We start from the raw sequence: 26056 nt of genomic DNA on the forward strand, positions 1-26056 counted from the left end.
GACCCCCACACTCCCCTCTTTCAAAGTCTCATTAATATCACATCTTCTCCAAAAGTCTCTCTTCCCCTAATCCCCTCTCCCTTCTGCACCACCTACGTACTTGGATCTGTACCCTTTAAGCACTTGATATTCACCCTATAGCACTGGAGTCCCCATTCATAATTCATTCATATTAATGTCTGACTCCCCCTCTAGATTATAAACTCCTAGCGGTCGGGGAACATGTCTACCGAGAGCCTTATATTGCTCTCTCCCAAGCACTTAGCATGCATTCAATAAATACCACTGACAGTGTCTGTCAGAAAGAAACCTTAAAGGGACAAAAAGCTGGAATCCCCCCCAACCACAGATGCAGGGAAACTTTTCTTATGTCACTAGGCTTAAAAAAAAAAAAAAAAAGTTCCTAAATTTGATCTTGAGGGATGTGCGACATAAATCCATCTCTAAATTTTATCCGGTGACCCAAAAAGTAACATTTCACTACCAAGACTTGTTTTCTGGTTTCCTTCCAAATTCAAAGTTAAATATAAACGCAAGCTGTTGTGTGTGCCACCGAGTCACTAAAAGGGTCATTTTAAGGGACACGGCAATCTAAACCTGTTCAAAAAAAAAAGACAGCGTGCAGCAGTTTATAGCAGAAAAGCAGAAAATTAGCAGCATTTTGAGAAAGGGTGAGAGCCATTTGGACGGAGAAGAAGGGGCAGCCCTGAAAGATGCTGGAGGGAAGGCTGGCAGGATTTAGTGACTGAATGACTACACAGGGTGAGAGAGAGAAGGCAAGGATAGCGCTCTAGTTGTGTGCTCCGGAGACCGGAAGGATGACTGCGCTTATTAAATGCGATAGGGGGAAAATTAAGTGTTGGGGAGAGAACTGGGGAGGGAAATTGAGATGTTCCATTTTAAGCTTGGATACCGGCCGGATTTCCAAGTGGAGGTCCCGGAGGCGACAGGAAACATGGGATGGCAGAGGAGATGAGAAAGCCAGGAGAGTGAGATAGACTTGGGAGACACCCACAAGTGAGAAAATAAGGGGACCTTGGGGGACAGCGTGGCTTAATGGAAAGAGCACGGGCCTAGGATCACCGAACCTGGGTTCTAATCCCGGCTTTGCCCTCTGCCTGCTGGGTGACCTTGGGCAAGACACTTGGGGTCTCTACGCCTCGGTTTCCTCATCTGTAAAATAATAATGCTGGTATTTGTTTAGCGCTTACTATGTGCAGAGCACTGTCCCAAGCGCTGGAGAAGATATCGGGTCATCAGGTGAGGCTCACAGTCTGAATCCCCATTTTACAGATGAGGTAACTGAGGCACAGAGAAGTGAAGTGAGTTGCCCACGGTCGCACAGCTGACGAGTGGCAGAGCCGGCATTCGAACCCGTGACCTCTGACTCCCAAGCCCGGGCTGTTTCCACTGAGCCACGCTGCTTCCCTTGTAAAATGGGGATTCAATACCTGATCTCCTTCCCCCTTACACTTAAATGAACCCTGAGTGGGACGGGGCTGTGTCAGGTTTGATTACCTTCTATCCACCCCGACGTCCGGACCAGTGCCTCGCTCGACACGGTAAGCGCTTGAAAACCACAGGGGATCGATGCTACCAACTATCGTACTGTTCTCCCTCAAGCCCGCGGAAGACTGTTCTGAACGCAGCAAGCGCTCAATAAATACCACCGATTGACACCCACAGTTAGGAGGGGAAAGGCCGAACGAGAGCCAGCAGAGCAGTGCGTTATCTTGTTTTTGTCTGGCTCTGCTGTCCGTCTCCCCCGGTGAGACCGCGAGCCCGTCGCTGGGCAGGGATGGTCTCTACCTGGCCGAACTGCAAGCGCTCGGTCCAGTGCTCTGCCCACGGCAAGCGCTCAGTAAATACGACTGAATGAAAGTACGCCGAGAAGAGGGGAAACCAGGAGAGACCTGCGATTAGATAGGAAGGAGTGGGCCGCGGTACCGGAGGCGGCCGAGGAGACAGAGAGAGAATCAGGACGGCGCGCGGTCCCAGTAGATTTGGCAAGGAGGAGAGGACGACGTCTTCGGAGATCCCGACCTCAGGGGAAGGAAGGGGATGGAAACGGCAGTCCGGGAGTCGGAGGAGACGAAGCGGAGGCCCCCGGGGGAAGACAACCCGCTGGGGAGGACTGGACGGGAAGGGGAAGTCGGGGCGATAGCCGGAGGGGACGGTCCTTCCAGCCAGGTGCCTATTTTTACCTCACCTGTAAAAATGGGGATTAAGAAAGCGTGAGCCCCACGGGGGACAATCTGACTACCTTGTATCTACCCCAGCGCTTAGAACAGTGCTCTGCACATAGTAAGCGCTTAACAAATACCATAATTTTATTATTTCTGGGGCTTGGGCCGGGGCAGGGAGGCGCGGCTGCAAGCAGGAAAGGGGGAGTAGCGAGAGGCGGTTTGAAGTGGGGGGTGAATCTGGGGTGCTGGGGGCGACGGCGGGAAGGACGGGGTGAGGGAGGAATTGATTTCCCCGCACTGACTGATCATAATGCAGGGGGTGGGGCTTGGGTAGGGTGAGAAAGAGAAGCAGCGCGACTCAGTGGAAAGAGCCCGGGCCGGGGAGTCGGAGGTCGTGGGTTCTAATCCCGGCTCCGCCCCTTGTGGGACGTGTGACTTTAGGCAAGTCACTTTACTTCTGAGCCTCGGTTCCCTCATCTGTAAAATGGGGATCAAGACGGTGAGCCCCACGTGGGACAACCTCATCACCTTGGAATCCCCCCAGCGCTTAGAACAGTGATTTGCACATAGTAAGCGCTTAACAAATGCCATCGTTATTAAATGATGCAGAATATCTCCCCAGGTTGCATTTACTGTGGAGGTGGCGGTGTGACTCGGACTCTGCCTTCGTATGGATTCCATCTCCAGCCTAAACGAATTAGGATTCGACTTTTCCTAAGGACCGAAATAAGTTTTTGGAAGTATAAAAAAAGCCATGAGATCATATGGAATCGATCCAACTCAGGAGCTCTATTTTGGATGCCCAAGAGCTATGACGGTACGTTTTCGACGACTAAGGAAACCCGAAAGCCTCCGTCCAAAAAATAAACCGAGCCCCGGAGTAACAGACGCTCTGCATCTGAAAAATTCTAGAGAATTAAAAACAACCTTTAGGAGAGAAATTGGTGCAGATTTTGCATCTGGAAGGCTTCGGAGTAATTTCTGCTCAAATTCCAATTGTTTGATTAAAACGGCAATCGTCTTTCCCATAGCTTCCCCCGTCCCTGACCTTAACCATCTTGCTCTTCTGGGAAGCCCTTCTTTCCTACTAGAAAATAACATCCAAGAAAAATAATTGCTTTTTTTTCCTCCCTACCTCCCAGCCTGCTTTTTTCCTCTTCTCTCACCTCCATTGGCCCGCTTCTCCATGCAAGTCTGGTGAGAAACAACTGATTACCTTCCGTGTGTGTGTGTGTGTGTGTGTGTGTGTATTTGTTAAGCACTTACTATGTGCTGAGCAATTCTAAGCACTGGGGCAGATACAGGGTAATCAGGTTGTTCCACATGAGGCTCAGTCTTAATCCCCATTTTACAGATGAGGTCACTGAGGCACAGAGAAGTCAAGTGACTTGCCCAAAGTCACACAGCTGACAGGTGGCGGAGCTGGGATTAGAACCCACCACCTCTGACTCCCAAGCCCGGGCTCTTTCCACTGAGCCACGCTGCTCCGGAGAGAGAGAGAGCGCTAATTTGAAACAGCCCAACCGTCACTGAAGAACCCAGCGAGAGAAATCCAAGCAGTATGGCCAAGTGGCAAGAGCCCGGGAGTCAGAGGTGGTGGGTTCTAATCCCGGCTCAGCCGCTTGCCAGCTGTGTGACTCTGGGTAGGTCACTTCACTTCTCTGGGCCTCAGTTCCCTCCTCTGGAAAATGGGGATGAAGACTGTGAGCCCCACGTGGGACAACCTGATCACCTTGGATCCTCCCCAGTGCTTGGCACATAGTAAAAGCTTAACAAATGCCATCGTTATTATTATTATTACTAATCCCAGCTCTGCCGCTTGACTGTTGCGTGACTTTGGGCAAGTCACTTCACTTCTCTGGGCCTCAGTTCCCTCATCTGCCAAATGGGGATGAAGACTGAGTCCCACGTGGGACACCCTGATTACCCTGTATCTATCTGAGCACTTAGAACAGTGCTTGGCACCTAGTAGGCGCCTAACAAATATGATCATTATTATTATTAAGGATTAAAAAATGGAAGCATGTCTACTTAAATAAGACCGTCCCACTAGTTCCCCCCTCCACTCTGGATTTTGTCCTACGTCTTATGCGGCTCCCAAGCCCTTGGTGAGCTGAGCTTCGTTTCCTCCACGGAGGTTCACACACTGACAACCTCATCGACAGCTGAAGTTACACAAGCTGTTTGTCGGGCCAGTTGTAAACCACCACCAAAAGCTAGAAAATAACTCTCGAGAGAAAGAGAGAGGCGAAATGAAGGCGTGAGTATTAGCAGCGTGGCGTAGTGGAAAGAGCTCGGGGCTGGGAGTCAGAAGGTCACGGGTTCTAATCCCAGCTCTACCGCTTGCCTGCCGTGTGACCTCGGTCGAGTCACTTCCCTCCTCTGGGCCTCTGTTCCCTCATCCGTAAAATGGGGATCGAGACTGAGCCCCACGTGGGACGGGGACTGGGTCCCACCCGGTTTGCCTGCATCCACCCCAGCGCTTAGTACGGTGCCCGACCCGTAGTAAGCGCTCAACAAATACCATAATCGTTAACAAGCGTGCGGGACGACAGAGAGGGCTTGCCGCCACGCACGACTCACCCCGCTGGCACAATCCGCCGGTGGAAGTCACCGCGTGCTTACCGAGGGGCCGAGCACCGTACTAAGCGCTCGGGAGGGGGTTTGGGCGCTTACTACAGTGCTCTGCACGTAGTAAGCGCTCGATAAATACGATCGAATGAACCAACAGAGCAGAGCGTGTAGACGACGAGTAGCAGGGCGGCGTGGGCAGGACAGGTCCCGTCTCGACGGCAAGGAAGTTCGCTGTGGGCAGGGGACGTGGCTGCCACCTGCTACGCTGTGCTCTTCCAAGCGTTCAGTACAGCGCTCTGCCCCCCAGCAGGCGCTTCACCGAGGGCGCCGACTGGTTGACTGCCTGGGTTGAAGCAGCGGGGCTCAGTGGAAAGAGCCCGGGCTCGGGAGTCAGAGGGGGTGGGTTCTAAGCCCGGCTCCGCCACGTGTCAGCTGTGTGACTTGGGGCCAGGCGTTTCACTTCTCGGGGCCTCAGTCACCTCATCTGGAAAATGGGGATGAAGGCTGTGCGCCCTCCATAGGACAACCTGATGACCCTGTAACCACCCCAGCGCGTAGAACGGTTCTCAATACATAGTAAGCCCTTAAGAAAAACCACTGAATACCAATAAATACAATCGAATAATGAATAGTAAGCACTAAACAGATGCCATCATTATTATTTATTATTATTGGGGGCCCCGCCGGCAGGCGCGGCCCGGGAGGTCGCTGTGGGCAGGGACCGTCCTCGTTGCGGTAGGGTCCTCTCCCCGGCGCTCGGCGCGGTCGACCCCGAGTCGGCGTTCAATAAATAGGACTGAATGAGCGAATTCAGGGAGACGAGGGGGCGGGGGAGCAGGGCGCGGGCCCGGCTGACCGCTCCCCACGGCGGCGGGGAAGGAAGGGGAGAGGACCAGGCCCGGGGCCTGAGCCGGGGGCCCCCGGGACGCTTGGAGGACCGAGGAGGGGCGGCCGCACCCCGGACCGGGCCACTCATTCATTCAATCATATTTGAGCGTTTACTATGTGCAGAGCACCGTACTAAGCGCTTGGAATGGACAACTGGGCAACAGAGAGAGACCGTCCCTGCCCATTCATTCGTTCAATCATATTTATGGAGCGTTTACTACGTGCAGAGCACCGTACTAAGCGCTTGGAATGGACAACTGGGCAACAGAGAGAGACCGTCCCTGCCCATTCATTCGTTCAATCGTATTTATGGAGCGTTTACTACGTGCAGAGCACCGTACTAAGCGCTTGGAATGGACAACTGGGCAACAGATAGAGACCGTCCCTGCCCATTCATTCGTTCAATCGTATTTATGGAGCGTTTACTACGTGCAGAGCACCGTACTAAGCGCTTGGAATGGACAACTGGGCAACAGAGAGAGACCAACCCTGCCCTACGACGGGCTCACGACCTAGAGAAGCAGCTTCTAGAGAAGAAGTGTAGCTCAGTGGAAAGAGCCTGTGCTTAGGGGTCAAGGTCATGGGTTCTAATCCCCGCTCTGCCACTCGTCAGCTGTGTGACTTTGGGCAAGTCACTTCACTGGGCCTCAGGGACCTCATCTGTAAAGTGGGGATGAGGACTGTGAGCCCCACGTGGGACAAACTCATCACCTTGCATTCTCCCCAGCGCTTAGAACAGTGCCGGGCACACAGTAAGCGCGTAACACCAACATTATTATTATTAAACGGGGGAGACAGGCAGCAAAGCGAAGGAGAACGAGACACCATCACGGAGAGAGAGAGAATCAAGGGCATGTACACCTCGTTAACAGAATAAATAATACGTAGAAATGAGCAATAATGGGCTCACCGTCTAAACACCGGGGAGACCGACAGCAGAGCCGAAGAGAACAAGACAACATCAGCGAGATAAATAGAGTCAAGGAGATACGCACCTCATTAACAAAGTAAATGCAGTAATAAATCGTACATAGAAATGCGCAGTGACGGGCTCACCGTCTAAACGGGGGGGAAACGGACGGCAAAGCCAAAGGGAACAAAACAAGATCATGGAGAGAAATAGAATCGAGGGGACGTACACCTCACTAGCAAAATAAACGGGGTAATAAGTCAGATATAGAAATGAGCAATGACGGGCACGCCGTCTAAAAGGGGGAGGATGGATGGATGGACAGCAAAGTCAAAGAGAAGGAAACAAGATCATGGAGAGAAATAGAATCAGGGGGATGTAGACCTCACTAGCAAAATAAATGGAGTAGTAAGTCATATATAGAAATGAGCAATGACGGGGTCACCGTCTAAAAGGGGGCGGGTGGACAGCAAAGCCAAAGAGAACAAAACAACATCACGGAGGTAAACGGAATCAAGGGGATGGGCACCTTGTTAAGAAAATAATCGGGATACTAAGTCATAAATAGAAACGAGCAATAACGGGCTCGCCGTCTAAACCGGGGCAGACGGACAGCGGAGCCGAAGAGAACGAGACGACATCAGCGAGATAAACAGAATCGAGGGGATGTAGATGTATTTCGCCTCACTGGCAAAATAAATGGGGTAATGAGTCATGTATAGAAAGGAGCAGTGACGGGGCCACCGTCTAAAAGGGGGGAGAGGGACGGCAAAGCCAAAGAGAGCCAAACAACATCACGGAGAAAAACGGAATCAAAGAGATGTGCGCCTCATTAAGAAAATCAATGGGGTAATAAGCCATGTACAGGGAGATATTACTATATACAACGGACGTATATCGTACACAATACTATAAAGCTTGTCAGCTGTGTGACTGTGGGCAAGTCACTTCACTTCTCGGTGCCTCAGTTCCCTCATCTGTAAAACGGGGATTAACTGTGAGCCTCACGTGGGACGACCTGACGACCCTCTATCTTCCCCAGCGCTTAGAACAGTGCTCTGATTACACTGTGAGATCGTCAATAGGCAGGGATGGTCTCTGTTGCCGAACTGTCCATTCCAAGCGCTTAGTCCAGTGCTCTGCACATAATAAACGCCCAATAAATACTACTGAATGAATGCTCTGCACATGGTAAGCGCTTAATACCAACATTATTAAAATAAATGGGGTAATAAGTCATATACAGACACATGGCACTGTACAATATATATACATTGTACACAGTACTATACAGCTTGTCGCTGTGTGACTGGGGGCAAGTCACTTCACTTCTTTGGGCCTTAGTTCCCTCATCTGCAAAATGGGGCTGAAGACTGTGAGCCTCACGAGGGACCACCTGATGACCCTGTATCTCCCCAGCGCTTAGAACGGTGCTCTGCACATGGTAAGCGCTTAACAAATACCAACATTATTATTATTATTAATAAGTCACTTCACTGGGCCTCAGTTCCCTCATCTGTAAAATGGGGATGAAGATGGGGAGCCTCACTTTGGCCACCTGACTAGCCTGTATCTCCCCCAGCGCTTAGAACAGTGCTCTGCACATGGCAAGCGCTTAACAAATACCATTATTATGGTTATTCACTTCTCTGGGCCTCAGTTTCCTCATCTGCAAAATGGAGCTGAAGACTGTGGGCCTCAAGTGGGGCCACCTGATGACCCTCTCTCCCCCACAGCGCTTAGAGCGGTGCTCTGCACATGGCAAGCGCTTAACAAACACCAACATTATTATTATTATTATTATTCTTCACTTCTCTGGGCCTCAGTTCCCTCATCTGCAAAAGGGGGCTGAAGCCGGTGGGCCTCACGTGGGGCCACCTGACTCCCCTGTATCTTCCCCGGCGCTTAGAACAGTGCTCTGCACTTAGTAAGCGCTTAACCACCACCACCACCCTTCTGAAAACAAATGGGCTAACGAGTCCCATATAGAAAAACATTCCTCTGTGCAATATTAAGCCCGTCAAAGGGCAGGGATGGTCTCTGTTACCGATCTGTCCATTCCAAGCGCTTAGTACAGTGCTCTGCACAGAGTAGGCGCTTAACAAATACCAACATCATCATCATTATTATTAAGCGCTTAACAAATACCAACATTATTATGATTATTCACTTCTCTGGGCCTCAGTTCCCTCATCTGCAAAATGGGGATGAAGACTGTGAGCCTCACGGGGGACCACCTGATGACCCTCTCTCTCCTCCAGCGCTTAGTACAGTGCTCGGCACACGGAAAGCGCTCAACCACCACCACCACCACCCTTACGAAAATAAATGGGGCAACGAGTCCCATACGGAAAAACTTTCCTATATGCAATATGAATATAGTAATCAATATATGCAATATTAAGCCCGTCAAAGGGACTGTCTCTAGTTGTCGCCGAGTTGTCCATTCCAAGCGCTTAGTCCAGTGCTCTGCACAGAGTAAGCGCTCAATAAATACTACCGAATGAATGAATACAGTGCTCTGCGCAGAGTAAGTGCTCAATACTATTGAACGAATGAATACAGTGCTCTGCACATGGGAAGTGCTCAATAAATACTATTGAATGAATGAATAGCAAGCACTCGATAAACACTATGGAATGAATAGTAAGCGCTCAATAACTACTATTGAATGAATGAATAGTTAGCGCTCAATAAATACGATTGAATGAATAGTAAACGCTCAATACAATTGAATGAATGAATAGCAAACGCTCAATAAGTACGATTGAATGAATGAATGGTCAGTGCTCAATCAATACAATCGAATGGTCAGCGCTCAATCAATACAATTGAATGAATGAATGGTCAGCGCTCAATCAATACGAATGAATGAATGAATGGTCAGCGCTCAATCAATACGAATGAATGAATGAATGGTCAGCGCTCAATCAATACGGTTGAATGAATGAATAGTAAAGCGCTCAATCAATACGGTTGAATGAATGAATAGTAAAGCGCTCAATCAATACGGTTGAACGAATGAATGAATAGTAAAGGGCTCAATCAATACGGTTGAACGAATGAATGAATAGTAAAGGGCTCAATCAATACGGTTGAACGAATGAATGAATAGTAAAGGGCTCAATCAATACGGTTGAACGAATGAATGAATAGTAAAGGGCTCAATCAATACGGTTGAACGAATGAATGAATAGTAAAGGGCTCAATCAATACGGTTGAACGAATGAATGAATAGTAAAGCGCTCAATCAATACGGTTGAACGAACGAATGAATAGTAAGGCGCTCAATCAATACGGTTGAACGAACGAATGAATAGTAAGGCGCTCAATCAATACGGTTGAATGCATGAGTGCGTAGTAAAGCGCTCAATCGATACGACTGACGGCATGAGTGAATGATCAGCGCTCCATCAATGACGATTGAGTGAATGCATGAATGAACGAACAGCAGGCGCTCAACCAATACGACTGGAGAGTAAACGCTCAATAAATACAACTGAATGAAGGGTAAGCGCTCAATAAGTACGACTGAATGAATGGACAGATTATAGGCGCGTCACACCCGGAGGCCCAGGTGGGAAGGGGGGGAGGGGGAGGGGGAGGGGAGCGCGTGCTCGCCCCTCCCCCTTTCCCCTCCCCCCCCCGCCGCTCACCCTCTCATGGTGAACTTGACGACGGCGAGGCGGGCGGCGGCGCCGCTGAGCTCGGGCTGGAAATCCGGGTCGGCGCCCACGACCTTCACGCCCACCATCTTCCCGCGGCCCGCAGCGCTCCGCTCGCTGCCCGCTCACCGCCCCGCGGCGGGAGGGAAGGCGGGAGGCCCGGGGACGAGGAGGAGGAGGAGGAGGAGGAGGAGGACGACGAAGAAGACGAGGAAGACGGGGGCGGCGGCGGCGACGGCAGGAGGAGGAGCCGCGCCCGGCATGCACCGCGCGCGCGCAGGCGCACTCCCACCGGGGAGGGGACCCAGCAGACCCCGCGCGCGCTCCAACTAGGGGCGGGGGGACAGCGCTGAGGGAGATGCGTCACTTAAGTGTGCTGAGCCGGGAGGGGCGGGGCGAGAGCGCTGAGAGAGGGGGACCCAGCAGACACCGCGCGCTCCAACTAGGGGCGGGGGGGGGACAGCGCTGAGGGAGATGCGTCACTAAGTGTGCTGAGCCGGCAGGGGCGGGGCGAGAGCGCTGAGAGAGGGGGACCCAGCAGCCACCGCGCGCTCCAACTAGGGGCGGGGGGACAGCGCTGAGGGAGATGCGTCACTTAAGTGTGCTGAGCCGGGAGGGGCGGGGCGAGAGCGCTGAGAGAGGGGGACCCAGCAGACACCGCGCGCTCCCACTGCGGGGGGGCGGGGGGACAGCGCTGAGGGAGATGAGTCACTGAGTGTGCTGAGCCGGGAGGGGCGGGGCGAGAGCGCTGAGAGAGGGGACCCAGCAGCCACCGCGCGCCCCCACGGCGGGGGGGCGGGGGGACAGCGCTGAGGGAGATGAGTCACTGAGTGTGCTGAGCCGGGAGGGGCGGGGCGAGAGCGCTGAGAGAGGGGGACCCAGCAGACACCGCGCGCTCCCACTGCGGGGGGGCGGGGGGACAGCGCTGAGGGAGATGAGTCACTTAGGTGTGCTGAGCCGGGAGGGGCGGGGCGAGAGCGCTGAGAGAGGGGGACCCAGCAGCCACCGCGCGCTCCAACTAGGGGCGGGGGGACAGCGCTGAGGGAGATGAGTCACCGCCTGCTCTCAACAGGGAGGGGCGGGGCGAGAGCGCTGAGAGAGGGGGACCCAGCAGCCACCGCGCGCTCCAACCTGGGAGGGGAGCGCTGAGAGGGCGGGGGGAGGCTTCCCAGCAGCCACCGCGCGCTCCAACCCACTGGGGCAGCTCTGAGATCATTATGATGGTATTTGTTCAGCCCTTGTTATGCGCCAAGCACTGTTCCAAGCGCTGGGCTAGAGCCAAGGTCAGGAGGTTGCCCCACGCGGGGCTCAGTTTTCAGCCCCCTTTTCCAGATGGGGGAGCCGAGGCACAGATCACCGAGGTGACCCAAAGTCACGCGGGCTGAGAGGCGGCAGGGGCGAGAGCAGGACCCGGGACGTCTGCCTCTTAAGCCACGCCGCTTCTCTACACCCTTCGCCCGGGAGCCCCAGGAGGGGGAGGGGGGATTCCCAGCAGCCACCGCGCGCCCCAACCTGGGAGATGAGAGGAAGGGTACCCAGCAGCCACCGCGCCCTCCAACCTGGGAGGGGGGGAGGGAGATGGGCGGGAGGGTTCCCGGCAGCCCCCGCGCGCCCCAACTGCGGCAGGGGGAGAGCGCTGAGAGAGATGAGCCGCCAAGCGGTCCCAGCGGGGAGGGGCGGGGCGGGGAGCGCTGAGAGAGATGAGGGGGCGGGGGGGACCCAGCAGCCCCCGCGCGCTCCAACCTGGGAGGGAGGGAGATGAGCGGGAGTGGCTCCCGGCAGCCCCCGCGCGCTCCAAACTGGGGGGGGGGGGCAGCGCTGAGAGAGATGAGGAGGTGGGGGGGGACCCAGCAGCCACCGCGCGCTCCAACCTGGGGGGGGAGGGAGATGGGGGGGATTCCCGGCAGCCCCCGCGCGCCCCAACTGCGGCGGGGTGGGGGGGGAAGAGCGCTGAGGGAGATGAGCCGCCAAGCGCTCCGAATGGGGCGGGGGGCGCTGAGAGAGATGAGGAGGCGGGGGGGGGGAACCAGCAGCCCCCGCGCGCTCCAACCTGGGAGGGAGGGAGATGAGCGGGAGTGGCTCCCAGCAGCCCCCGCGCGCTCCAAACTGGGGGGGGGGCAGCGCTGAGAGAGATGAGGAGGTGGGGGGGACCCAGCAGCTACCGCGCGCTCCAACCTGGGGGGTAGGGAGATGGGCAGGAGTGGCTCCCGGCAGCCCCCGCGCGCTCCAAACTGGGAGGGGGGCAACGCTGAGAGAGATGAGGTGGGGGGGACCCAGCAGCCACCGCGCGCTCCAACCTGGGGGGAGGGAGATGGGCAGGAGTGGCTCCCGGCAGCCCCCGCGCGCTCCAAACTGGGGGGGGGCAGCGCTGAGAGAGATGAGGAGGTGGGGGGGGACCCAGCAGCCACCGCGCGCTCCAACCTGGGGGGGAGGGAGATGGGCAGGAGTGGCTCCCGGCAGCCCCCGCGCGCTCCAAACTGGGGGGGGGGGCAGCGCGGAGAGAGATGAGGAGGTGGGGGGGACCCAGCAGCCACCGCGCGCTCCAACCTGGGGGGAGGGAGATGGGCAGGAGTGGCTCCCGGCAGCCCCCGCGCGCTCCAAACTGGGGGGGGGGGCAGCGCTGAGAGAGATGAGGAGGTGGGGGGGACCCAGCAGCCACCGCGCGCTCCAACCTGGGGGGAGGGAGATGGGCAGGAGTGGCTCCCGGCAGCCCCCGCGCGCTCCAAACTGGGGGGGGGGGGCAGCGCTGAGAGAGATGAGGAGGTAGGGGGGGACCCAGCAGCCACCGCGCGCTCCAACCTGGGGGGAGGGAGATGGGGGGGGTTCCCGGCAGCCCCCGCGCGCCCCAACTGCGGCGGCGGGAGAGCGCTGAGGGAGAGGAGGGGGCGGGGGGGGGTTCCCAGCAGCCCCCGCGCGCTCCAACCTGGGCGGGGGGGAGGGAGCTGAGGGGGGTTCCCGGCAGCCCCCGCGCGGGCGCGCGCTCCACGTGGGGGGGGAGGCGGGAGCGCGCGGGGGGGGCGCGTTCCCGGCGGGTCGGGAGCGCGCGGGGTCCCGGGCCTTGCCGTCGGGGCCCAGGCCGCGGGCGGGGTTGGCAGCGCCGCCTCAGCCACGCTTTTCCTTAAAACAAGCATCATCGTCGTCAGGTTGAAAAAATAAACGGTTTTTTTTTTTTTTTTTCCCCCTCAGCGATCAGGTCGCTCGAAGGGAAGCATCAGCATCAGGATGGTTTTTGTCCAGCGCCGACGCTGTGCCAAGCGCTAGATAAACTCTGTGCCAAGGACTAGATCATCATCATCATCATCATCAGGATGGTTTTTGTCAAGCGCTGAGTCTGTGCCCAGCGCTAGGTGATCGTCATCAGAAGGATGGTTTCTGTCAAGCGCTTACTCTGTGCCAAGCACTCGATATAAACTCTGTGCCAAGCACTAGGGGATCATCATCATCAGGATGGTTTTGGTCAAGCGCTTACTCTGTGCCCAGCGCTAGGTAAACTCTGTGCCAAGGACTAGATCATCATCATCGTAATGACGGTATTCGTCAAGCCCTGACTCTGTGCCAAGCGCTAGGCGATCAGCAGCATCATCATCATAGTGATGGTCTTTGCTAAGCGCTTACTCTGGGCCAAGCGCTAGGCAATCATCATTCCTTCAATAGTATTTATTGAGCGCTTACTACGGGCAGAGCACTGGACTAAGCACTTGGGATGAACAAGTCGGCAACAGATAGAGACGGTCCCTGCCGTTTGACGGGCTTACGGTCTAATCGGGGGAGACGGGCAGACGAGAACGACGGCAATAAATTATGATCACCATCATAAGGATGGTCTGTGCGAAGCGCTTACGCTGGGCCAAGCGCTAGGCGATCATCATAGTGATGGTCTTTGCTAAGCGCTTACGCTGGGCCAAGCGCTAGGCGATCATCATAGTGATGGTCTTTGCTAAGCGCTTACCCTGGGCCAAGCGCTAGGCGATCATCATCATAAGGATGGTATTTGTCAAGCGCTTACCCTGGGCCAAGCGCTAGGCGATCATCATCATAAGGATGGTATTTGTCAAGCGCTTACTCTGGGCCAAGCTCTAGGAGATCATCATCATAAGGATGGTCTCTGCTAAGCGCTTACACTGTGCCAAGCGTTAGGTGATCATCATCATAAGGATGGTCTTTGCTAAGCGCTGACTCTGTGCCAAGCTCTAGGAGATCATCATCATAAGGATGGTCTTTGCTAAGCGCTTACACTGTGCCAAGCGTTAGGTGATCATCATCATAAGGATGGTCTTTGCTAAGCGCTGACTCTGTGCCAAGCGCTAGGTGATCATCGTCATAAGGATAGTATTTGTCAAGCGCTCACTCTATGCCAAGCGCTAGACGATCATCATCATAAGGATGGTTTTTGCCAAGCGCTGACTCTGTGCCAAGCGCTAGATAAACTCCGTGCCAAGCACTAGGCGATCATCATCATCATCATCATGGTTTTTGTCAAACGCTGACTCTGGGCCAAGCGCTAGGTGATCATCGTCATAAGGATAGTATTTGTCAAGCGCTCACTCTATGCCAAGCGCTAGACGATCATCATCATAAGGATGGTTTTTGCCAAGCGCTGACTCTGTGCCAAGCACTAGGCGATCATCATCATCATCAAGATGGTCTTTGTCAAGCGCTGACTCTGGGCCAAGCGCTAGATCAACTCTGTGCCAAGGACTAGATCATCATCATCATCATAAGGATGGTATCTATCAAGCGCTTACTCTGTGCAAAGCACTAGATAAACTCTGTGCCAAGCGCTAGGCGATCATCATCATAAGGATGGTTTTTGTCAAGCGCTTACTCTGTGCCAAGGACTAGATCATCATCATCATCATCAGGATGGTATTTGTCAAGCGCTGACTCTGTGCCAAGCGCTAGGAAGCAGCGTGGCTCAGTGGAAAGAGCCCGGGCTTGGGAGTCAGAGGTCACGGGTTCGACTTCCAGCTCTGCCACTTGTCAGCTGTGTGACTGTGGGCGAGTCCCTTCACTTCTCTGGGCCTCAGTTGCCTCATCTGTAAAATGGGGATTACAAAATGTGACAATCTGATGACCCTGTATCACCCCCAGGGCTTAGAACCGTGCTCTACACATAGTAAGCACTCAATAAATACTACTGAAATATTGTTCTAAGCACTGGGGTAGGTAAAGTTAATTAGGTCGGTCACAGACTCGGTCCCACATGGGGCTCACAGTCGTAGCTCAGTGGAAAGAGCCCGGGCTTGGGAGTCAGAGGTCATGGGTTCGAATCCCAACTCGGCCACTTGTCAGCTGTGTGACTGTGGGCGAGTCACTTCACTTCTCAGGGCCTCAGTTCCCCTCATCTGAAAATGGGGATTAAAGCTGTGAGCCCCACGCGGGACAACCTGATTTCCCCTGTGTCTACACCAGCGCTGAGAACAGTGCTCTGCACATAGTAAGCGCTTACCAAATACCAACATTATTATTATTATCAAAGTATCTATTGTGATTAAGTTGTCTTGTTTTTGTCCGTCTGTAGACTGTGAGCCCTTCGATGCGCAGGGATTGTCTCTACGTGTTGCCAAATTGTCCATTCCAAGCACTTAGTACAGTGCTCTGCACATAGTAAGCGCTCAATAAATACTACTGAAATATTGTTCTAAGCACTGGGCTAGGTAAAGTTAATTAGGTCGGTCACAGATTCCGTCCCACATGGGGCTCACAGTCTCAAGTATCTATTGTGATTAAGTTGTCTTGTTTTTGTCTGCCTCCCCCGATTAGACCCGTGAGCCCGTCAATGGGCAGGGATTGCCTCTATCTGTTGCCGGATTGTCCGTTCCAAGCGCTTAGTACAGTGCTCTGCACATAGTAAGCGCTCAATAAATACTATCGAATGAATGAAGTAGGAGGGAGAACAGGTATCCCTATTTTACGGCTGAGGCAACCGAGGCGGAGAGAAGTGACTTGCCAAAGCTCACACAGCAAGCTGTTGGCGGAGTCAGGATTAGAACCCAGGTCCCTCTGACTCCCCGGCCCGTGCTGGATCCACTAGGCCAAGCTGTAGTCAGAGAGCAATAGAAGTTGCATTCCTGTTAGTCATATTGTGTAGGTAAATGTCGTGAAACACCACAGAACTTTTTTCTACCAAAGGCTCCTGAAAAGACAGGAACACTCATGGCTACTAAATTACCGACTTGGCCAAAGGCCAAAGAAGAATAAAATCAGTTTCTAAGGCTGCCTTTCATATTTTTTTTTTTAAAAAGGAGCAGAAATGCAGGGAAAAATAACTGAAATTTGCTTGTATTTGCCCCAGTGCTTAATACAGGTCCAGTCACGTAAAAAGCGCTTAACAGATACCATTCAAAAAAAAAAAAAAACGGGGTAACAGTACACCACAAAGTTGAGATATGAAATCCTGCTAGCTGTCAAAACCAAGAATCAAAGTTGTGCCTGTTGAATTCCTTCGGCATGGAATTTGGAATGAGTTGCATTTTGCCAGTTTCTATTTCAATCTGAAGCACAAATATCGAGTCACCCTTGTAACTTTCCAAAAAGATTGCAATTCAAGCTTATTTGTGGGTTGGGGGTGGTTGTTTTTTACCAAACAGATCACCAACAATTGTACAAAGTGACCCTGTTATTTCTCTTCCTTTTCATAAATCGAAGGTTATTAGAAGACATGACCGCAGGAGACACGTAGCTCCCTCGTGGCTAGTGACTATTTCAATCCGAAGCACAAATATCAAGTCACCCCTGCAGTTTTCCAAAAAAGATTGTAATTCGAGTTTATTTGTGTTTTGGGGTTTTTTTTTTCCCAAACAGATCACCAACAATTGTACAAAGTGACCCTGTTATTTCTCTTCCTTTTCATAAATCGAAGGTTATTAGAAGACATGACCGCGGGACACGTAGCTCTTGTGGCTAGTGACTATTTCAATCCGAAGCACAAATATCAAGTCACCCCTGCAGTTTTCCAAAAAAGATTGTAATTCGAGCTCATTTGTGTTTTGGCGGGGGGGGGGGGGGGTTCCAAACAGATCACCAACAATTGTACACAGTGACCCTGTTATCTCTCTTCCTTTTCATAAAGCAAAGATTATTAGAAGACATGACCTCAGGACACATAGCTCCCTTGTTCATTCATTCAATAGTATTTATTGAGCGCCTACTGTGTGCAGAGCGCTGGACTAAGCGCTTGGAATGGACAAATCGGTGACAGATAGAGACGGTCCCTGCCCATTGAGGGGCTTACGGGTCTAATCGGGGGAGACGGACAGACCAGAACAATGGCAATAAATAGAATCGAGGGGAAGAACATCTCATTAAAACAATAGCAATAAATAGAATCAAGGGGATGAACATCTCATTAACAAAATAAACAGGGTAATAAAAATATAGACAAATGAGCGGACGAGCACAGTGCTGAGGGGAGGGAAAGGGAGAGGAGGAGGAGCGGAGGGAAAGGGGGGGAAAAGGGGGCTTAGCTGAGGGGAGGTGAAGGGGGGCAGAGGGAACAGAGGGAAAAGGGGAAGCTCAGTCTGGGAAGGCCTCTTGGAGGAGGTGAGCTCTCAGGAGGGCTAATAACGTTGGTATTTGTTAAGCGCTTACTAGGTGCAGAGCACCGTTCTAAGCGCTGGGGTAGATACAGGGTCATCAGGTTGTCCCACGTGTCACAGTTAATCCCCATTTTCCAGATGAGGGAACTGAGGCCCAGAGAAGTGAAGTGACTCGCCCACAGTGGCACAGCTGACAAGGGGCAGAGCCGGGAGTCGAACCCATGTCCTCTGACTCCCCATCCCAGGCTCCTTCCACGCAGCCACGTTGCTTCTCTAAATGTAACTGTAACGTGCCTTACTATGTCATATCATTACTTGCTATTTTGATTTCTGTCCTTGTTTCTTAGTCATTCGTTCATTCAATCGTATTTATTGAGCGCTTAGTATGTGCAGAGCACTGTACTAAGCGCTTGGAATGGACAACTCACTGTGGGCAGGGAACATGTCCGTAGATTCTGCTGTACTCTCCCAAGCACTTAGAACATTCATCCATTCATTCCGTAGTATTTATTGAGCGCTTCCTATGTGCAGAGCACTGTACTGAGCGCTTGGGACGGACAAATCGGTAACAGATAGAGACAGTCCCTGCCCTCTGATGGGCTTACGGTCCAATCGGGGCTTACAGTCTACAGTGCTTTTTGCTCTTCCCAAAGTAAGCGCTCAATAAATATCATTGATTGATTGATTGATTGATTGATTGATAGTTTTTTTCATTTCAGTCTTTTCTTCTATGCCCACCACCAGGGAGTATATCGGAAATCTCAGCCGCACACTTGTCCCGAGTTGTCGCAGCTGCGCCCTACCCATAGTGGGCACTCAGTAAATACTCTTGGGGAAGCAGCGTGGCTCTGTGGAAAGAGCACGGACTTTGGAGTCAGAGGTCATGGGTTCGAATTTTGCCTGTGGGCGAGTCACTTCACTTCTCTGTGCCTCAGTTCCCTCCTCTGTAAAATGGGGATTAACTTTGAGCCCCACGTGGGACAACCTGATGACCCTGTATCTACCCCCAGCGCTTAGAACAGCGCTCGGCACGTAGTGAGCGCTCGACAAATACCAACGTCGTTATTATTGAGTAGGTGAACGAAGTGACGGATCGCTACTGTAATGACCGGTCACTTTACAGAGGTCATACAAGTCTTAATCCCGGCCCTGCCGCTTGTCAGCTGTGTGACCTTGGGCAAGTCACTTCACTTCTCTGGGCCTCAGTTGCCTCATCTGTCAAAGGGGGGATGAAGACTGTGAGCCTCACGTGGGACAACCCGATGACCCCGTATCTCCCCCAGCTCTTAGAACAGTGCTCGGCACACAGTAAGCGCTTAACAAATACCAACATTATTATCATTATTACAAACCTTTTGGGTCAAAAAGTAATTTAGAGAGAGACCAGTCCGGTCATCGGAGCACCTGACTGAGGGCAAATGAGGCCCATATTGAGAAAATCTACCTAGAGACTTTTAAAGGCTTTTTACCTGGTTCAGGTCAACCGTGCCCGCAAGCCTTCATTCAACAGTATTTATTGAGCGCTTACTCTGTGCAGAGCACTGTACCAAGCGCTTGGAATGAACAAGTGGGCAACAGATCGAGACAGTCCCTGCCCTTCGACGGGCTCACGGTCTAATCGGGGGAGACGGGCAGACGAGAACAATGGCAATTTACCCAAGATGCGGTCGACGGTATTTATCGAGTGCCCACTGTGTACAGAGCACTAAGAGCTCGGGAGAGGGTACCTGAGAATTAGTGAACACGATCCCTGCTCTCAAGAGATTACAAGCCGGGGGGGACACTAAGTAATTTCTAATGATAAATAATCATAAATAATATAAATTAATCTATAAATATAACAAATAATAATAGACACTAAGATAATTTACAGATAGGAGGAGGAGGAGGGAAAAGGGGACATGTATATAATAATAATATTAATAATAATGTCGGTATTTGTTAAGCGCTTGCTATGTGCAGAGCACTGTTCTAAGCACTGGGGGAGATACAGGGTCATGGGGTTGTCCCACGTGGGGCTCCCAGTTTTAATCCCCCTTTTCCAGATGAGGGAACTGAGGCCCAGGGAAGCGAAGTGACCCGCCCGCAGCCACAAGGCTGACAAGGGGCAGAGCCGGGAGTCGAACCCATGACCCCCGACTCCCAAGCCCGGGCTCTTCCCACTGAGCCACGCTGCTTGTTGGTATTTGTTAAGCGCTTACTATGTGCAGAGCACTGTTCATTCATTCAATCGTATTTACCGAGCGCTTACTAGGTGCAGAGCACTGGACTAAGCGCTTGGAACGGACAAATCGGCAACGGACAGAGACAGTCCCTGCCCTCTGTCGGGCTTACGGGCTGTTCTAAGCGCCGGGGCAGATACAGGGTCATCAGGTGGTCCCACGTGGGGCTCACAGTTTTCATCCCCATTTTACAGATGAGGTCACTGAGGCACAGAGAAGTGACTCTCCCACAGCTGACAAGGGGCAGAGCCGGGGATTCGAACCCATGACCTCTGACTCCCAAGCCCGGGCTCTTTCCACCGAGCCACGCTGCTTCTCGGTTATGAGTTAATGCTTTCGTAATAGGGTATTTTCGAGACGTGCCCGAGTGCTGCAGCTACGCGAGCACTCTTAGAAAGGTCAACCGTCAGAATCCTTCTTACTAAGAAAATCAATAGGGAGACTAAAGAGCACGTAGGTTATTTGTCAACAGCTTGAAACTTCAAATTCGACCCGGTAGCTCCCAGGACCTGGCGGAAATGTCACAGGATATTAAATGTACCTAGGTCTGTTTCGGTCACGAGAAAATATTACAGTTGAATCGATTCTGCGTAAAGTTTGACCTACACTGGAGGGATCTTTCAGGAAGGGAAGTCCAGTTAGGGAAAGAAACCCCACACCGAAGTCGCTCTCCGTCAACTAAATGGATTTTTGAAACAGTAAGGAGAAGCGGCGCGGCTCGGTGGAAAGAGGCCGGGCTTTGGGAGTCAGAGGTCACGGGTTCGAATGCCGGCTCTGCCACTCGTCAGCCGCGTGGCTGTGGGCGAGTCACTTCGCCTCTCTGGGCCTCAGTTCCCCCATCTCTAAAATGGGGATGGAGACCGTGAGCCTCACGTGGGACGACCCGATGACCCTGTATCTCCCCCAGCGCTTAGAGCAGTGCTCTGCACAGAGTAAGCGCTTAACAAATACCACCATTATCATTATTATTATTACAAACCTTTTGGGTCAAAAGGTAGTTTAGAGAGAAACCAGTCTGGTCATCAGAGCACCTGATTGAGGGCAAATGAGGCCCATATTGAGAAAATTTACCTAGAGACTTTTAAAGGCTTTTTACCTGGTTCAGGTCAACCGTGCCTGAAGCACGTGACAGTGAAGAAAACCAAACAGGTTTCAGATTCCCTGCAGTTGAAAAAAAAGGTTTCGGATTCCTTGTCACTCTGCCAGGTGAGTTAGAGCACATAATAATAATAATAATAATAATAATGATGTTGGTATTTGTGAAGCGCTTACTATGCGCCGAGCGCTGTTCCAAGCACTGGGGTAGACACAGGGGAATCAGGTCGTCCCACGTGGGGCTCCCGGTCTTCATCCCCATTTTCCAGATGAGGGAACTGAGGCCCAGAGAAGTGAAGTGACTGGCCCACAGTCACACAGCTGACGAGTGGCCGAGCGGGGATTCGAACCCATCGGTCACAACAGCGTGAGAGTGTGGGGAGAGGTCCACAGTGTGAAACGCAGGCGAGTCTAAAGCCCGCGCAGAACCGAGCGGTTGGAAGCCGGGACTGACGAGATCCACGGGAGGCTGATTATTTGTCACCATGGACTGCGTCCAACCTGGCTAGCTTGTACCTACCCCAGCACTTATTTGGCGTCTGGCACGAGCAGCGTGGCTCGGTGGGAAGAGCCCGGGCTTGGGAGTCAGAGGTCATGGGTTCGAATCCCGGCTCGGCCACTTGTCGGCTGGGTGACTGTGGGCGAGTCACTTCACTTCTCTGGGCCTCAGTGACCTCATCTGCAGAATGGGGATGAAGACTGTGAGCCTCACGTGGGACAACCTGATGACCCTATAATGACCCCAGCGCTTAGAACGGCGCTCCGCGCCTAGTGAGCGCTTAACAAATGCCAACATTATTATTCTCCGGGCCTCAGTGACCTCATCTGCAAAATGGGGATGAAGACTGTGAGCCTCACGTGGGACAACCTGATGACCCTACAATGACCCCAGCGCTTAGAACGGCGCCCCGGGCCTAGTGAGCGCTTAACAAATACCCACATAGTCCACGCTTAACGAATATCACAGAAAGACCCGTCAGCGTAGCACGAAAACCAGTCGAAACATAAGCGTTGGTATTCCGCGGAAATACATCAGTGAGGAGAAAATTTCCGGCTTTAAACCCTGCCCCCTTCTCTCACCGTACGGAAGCTAGAGGAGGTAGCCCAAGAAGGGGAAAAAATCCCACCGAAATGAACCATCTTCAAGAAGCAAAGTAGGAAAACGAACAGAGAAAGCTACCGACTGTTACACTGGCGGGAAGATCCTCGCCAGAACGCTTTAGGATTTTCCGAAGGGCAACGTCAGCTTTGCCCTCTCTGAATTGCCACGTGGCTTCAGTCTAACGAGCACAAGAGACCCGCCAGGAGCGGCCCCGAGAACCCCAAGGCGAATTTGTAATTTTTAAGTATCTAACGTCAAGCTTGGCCTTGGCCAGAAGCAGATCTGGCGGTCAACCCGACTGCGGTCCGGCACCCCCGGCAGTTCGACGATGCGCGGCGGGAAGGGTCTTTCAAATCCCACGAAGAAGGGCGAGGGATGCGGCACCCGCGGGCGATGGGTGTCTCGAAGCCACGGAGAAAGTCGGACGCCGCTACAGCTCGGCACGGCTTCAGTTTGGTTTGGAGTCTGGTGACGTGGAGCCCGCTGTTCGACATTGTCCCAGAGGATCCTTCGGGTCTCTCCCGGCTTCCACCCCCTTCGACTCCAACCGACGACCTTTTTCTCGCCCATCCCGACGACCCCTACTCCGTCCCAATCCTCCCAGCCCTCTGAGCCACGCTTTACTCTTTAGAACCCCCGCTTCTCCTGGAAGTTTCCTCCGACCTCATTTTCCCCGACCCTTCCCCCTCTCTCGGTTCTCTTGGGAGTCGGAGGTCGTGGGTTCGAATCCCGGCTCGGCCCCTTGTCAGCCGGGTGACTGCGGGCGAGTCACTTCACTTCTCTGGGCCTCAGTGACCTCATCTGTAAATTGGGGATTAACCGTGAGCCCCACGGGGGACCACCCGATGACCCTGTATCCCCCCCAGCGCTTAGAACGGCGCTCTGCACGTAGTAAGCGCTTAACAGATACCAACGTCATTATCGTCATTATTATTATTCTTATCATTCCCAGCTCTCGGACAGCTCCTTCTCGGGCTCTTTTGCTGGCTTCTCCTCTGCCTCCCACCCTCTGACGGTAGGGACCCCTCAAGGCTCAGTTCGAGGTCCCCTTCTAATAATAATCATGGGATTTGTTAAGTGCTCACTAGGGACCAAGCACCGTTCGGAGCGCTAGGGTAGGTACCGGGTGATCAGGTCGTCCCACGTGGGGCTCGCGATCTTCATCCCCATCTTACAGATGAGCTAACTGAGGCCCAGAGAAGTGAAGCGGCTTGCCCGAGGTCACGCAGCGGACAAGGGGCGGAGCCGGGATTAGAACCCACATCCCCAGGCCTGCAGTCTTGCCACGAAGCCACGCTGTCCCCCCCACGTCCACTCCCTTGGAGAACTCATTCCCGTCCACCGTTTCAATGACCACCTCTCGGCAGATCATTCCCAAATCTACATTTCCAGCCCTGACTTCTCCGCTTCCCTTCAATCTCGCCTCGCCTCCCGCCTTCAAGACCGGAGAAGCAGCGTGGCTCGGTGGAAAGAGCCCGGGCTTGGGAGTCACGGGTCACGGGTTCGAATTCCGCCTCTGCCACTTGTGCGGCTGGGTGACGGTGGGCGGGTCGCTTCACTTCTCCGTGCCTCAGTTACCTCACCTATCAAATGGGGATGAAGACTGTGAGCCTCACGGGGGACAACCTGCTTACCCTGTATCTCCCCCAGCGCTCAGAACGGTGCCCTGCACATAGTAAGCGCTTAACGAATACCGACATTATCATTATTATCATCTACTTGGATGTCCTGCCCACACCGCAAATTAAACATATCTAAAACTGAACTCTTCATCTTCCCACCCAAGCCCCGTCCACCCCGTCTTTCTCATCACTGTAGGCAGCACCACTATCCTCCTTGTCTCCCAAGTCCGTAACCTTGGGGTTGTCCTTGTATCATCCCGGCTCTGCCACTTGTCAGCCGCGTGGCTGTGGACAAGTCACTTAACTTTTCGGTGCCTCAGTCACCTCATCTGTAAAATGGGGATTAGAACTGTGAGCCCCACGTGGGACGACCTGATCACCTTGGATCCCCCAGCGCTTAGAACAGTGCTCTGCACATAGTAAGCGCTTACCAAATACCGCCATTTATTTGATTTTATTTTTTATCTCTCTCATTTCGCCCACGTATCCAATCCGTTACCGGATCCCATCGGTTCTACCGTCACGACTTTGCTCAAAACCCACTCTCTCCTTTTCAACCAAAGGGCTACCACGCTGATTCATTCAATAGTATTTAATAATAATGTCGGTATTTGTTAAGCGCTGACTATGTGCCGAGCACTGTTCTCGGCGCTGGGGTAGATACGGGGTCATCAGGTCGTCCCACGTGAGGCTCCCGGTCTTCATCCCCATTTGACAGACGAGGTCACTGGGGCACCGAGAAGTCAAGTGATTCGCCCAGAGTCACACAGCTGACAGGTGGCGGAGCCGGGATTCGAGCCCATGACCTCTGACGCCTAAGCCCGGGCTCTGTCCACTGAGCCGCGCTGCTCTTCTACTTAACCTCAGCTCTGCCACTTGTCAGCTGTGTGACTGTGGGCCAGTCACTTCACTTCTCTGGGCCTCAGTTCCCCCATCTGTAAAAGGGGGCTGAAGACTGTGAGCCTCACGAGGGACCACCTGATGACCCTGTATCTCCCCCAGCGCTTAGAACGGTGCTCTGCACATGGTAAGCGCTTAACAAATACCAACGGTATCATCATTATTATTATTAACCTATCCAGCCTCGACTTCCGCATCTGCCTCCTCGCTGGCCTCCCGGCCTCCCGTCTCCCCCGGCTCCAATTCGTACTTCGCTCTGCAGCGTGGGTCATTCATTCATTCATTCATTCAGCAGTATTTACGGAGCGCTTACTATGTGCAGAGCACTGTACTAAGCGCTTGGAATGGACAAGTCGGCAACAGATAGAGACGGTCCCTGCCCGTCGACGGGCTCACAGTCATCTATCAGCTGTTGCGCTGTACAACAAGCGCTTAGTACAGTGCTCCTCACAAGCAAACGCTCGATACGGATGTTTGAATGAACGAACAAAAACGTTCAGTCCATTCCGGGGCGGTGAAAAGTCCACTGGAAAGCCAGGAAAAGTCCAACTCCTTTCTACGCGGGGTGGGATCCGTTGTAGTGCTCTGTTTGTGGTCTTGCACCTGTCCTGGCCCGTTGAGGTTGCTGGGGAAGCAGCGTGGCTCAGTGGGAAGAGCCCGGCCTTTGGAGTCAGAGGTCATGGGTTCGAATCCCGGCTCCGCCACCTATCAGCTGTGTGACTTTGGACAAATCCCTTGACTTCTCGGTGCCTCGGTGACCTCACCTGTAAAATGGGGATGAAGACTGGGAGCCTCACGTGGGACCCAACCTGGATCTCCCCCAGCGCTTAGAACAGTGCTCCGCACATAGGAAGCGCTTAACAAATACCGACATCACCATGATTATTATTGGGGCTGCAAGACGTTCAAATGTTGCAGATAACGGAAGAAGTCAATTCTGACGTTAAACGTCCTACGTAGGTGGAGCGATTCCCCTCTGTGTGGAATCGACTCCCATATTGCGTATTTCCCTAAATTGTTTCAGCAGCGTGCGCTAGCGGAAAGAACACGGACCTAGAATGTGGACAGGATGTGGGTTCTGGTCCCGGCTCCGCCACTCGCCTACTGTGCGATCTCCGGGCGAGTCGGGTAACTTCTGGGCCTCGGTTTCCTCATCTGTAAAATGGAATTTTTACAGGCGACGTAGTGGACCTTTTACAGAAGCGGCGTGGTGTGACGGATAGAGCAAGGGCCCGGGAGTCAGAAGGTCGTGGGTTCGATCCCGACTCCGCCACTTGTCTCCCGTGCGACCCGGGGCAAGTCGCTTCTCTGGGCCTCAGTTACCTCAACTGTAAAATGGGGATTGAGGCTGGGA

General features: G+C 53.2%; 1 protein-coding gene across 3 annotated transcripts in view; it reads right to left on the bottom strand.

Moving 5' to 3' along the window:
* TXNL1 (thioredoxin like 1) overlaps positions 1-10426 on the bottom strand; it is a 45611-nt gene extending 35185 nt beyond the window's left edge. Inside the window, exon 1 of one of the 3 annotated variants that reach the window (XM_029060027.2) lies at positions 10215-10426. In XM_029060027.2, coding sequence (XP_028915860.1) covers positions 10215-10312 — 98 coding nt within the window. In that variant the 5' untranslated portion in view covers positions 10313-10426. Of the gene's footprint in view, positions 1-3321; positions 3393-10214 lie in introns of those variants that run through there. The other 2 variants (XM_029060028.2, XM_029060029.2) reach the window with 2 other exon arrangements.
* Between the last annotated feature and the right edge of the window lie 15630 nt (positions 10427-26056).

Source organism: Ornithorhynchus anatinus, chromosome 3, assembly GCF_004115215.2.
Source record: "Ornithorhynchus anatinus isolate Pmale09 chromosome 3, mOrnAna1.pri.v4, whole genome shotgun sequence".
NCBI lineage: Eukaryota > Metazoa > Chordata > Mammalia > Monotremata > Ornithorhynchidae > Ornithorhynchus > Ornithorhynchus anatinus.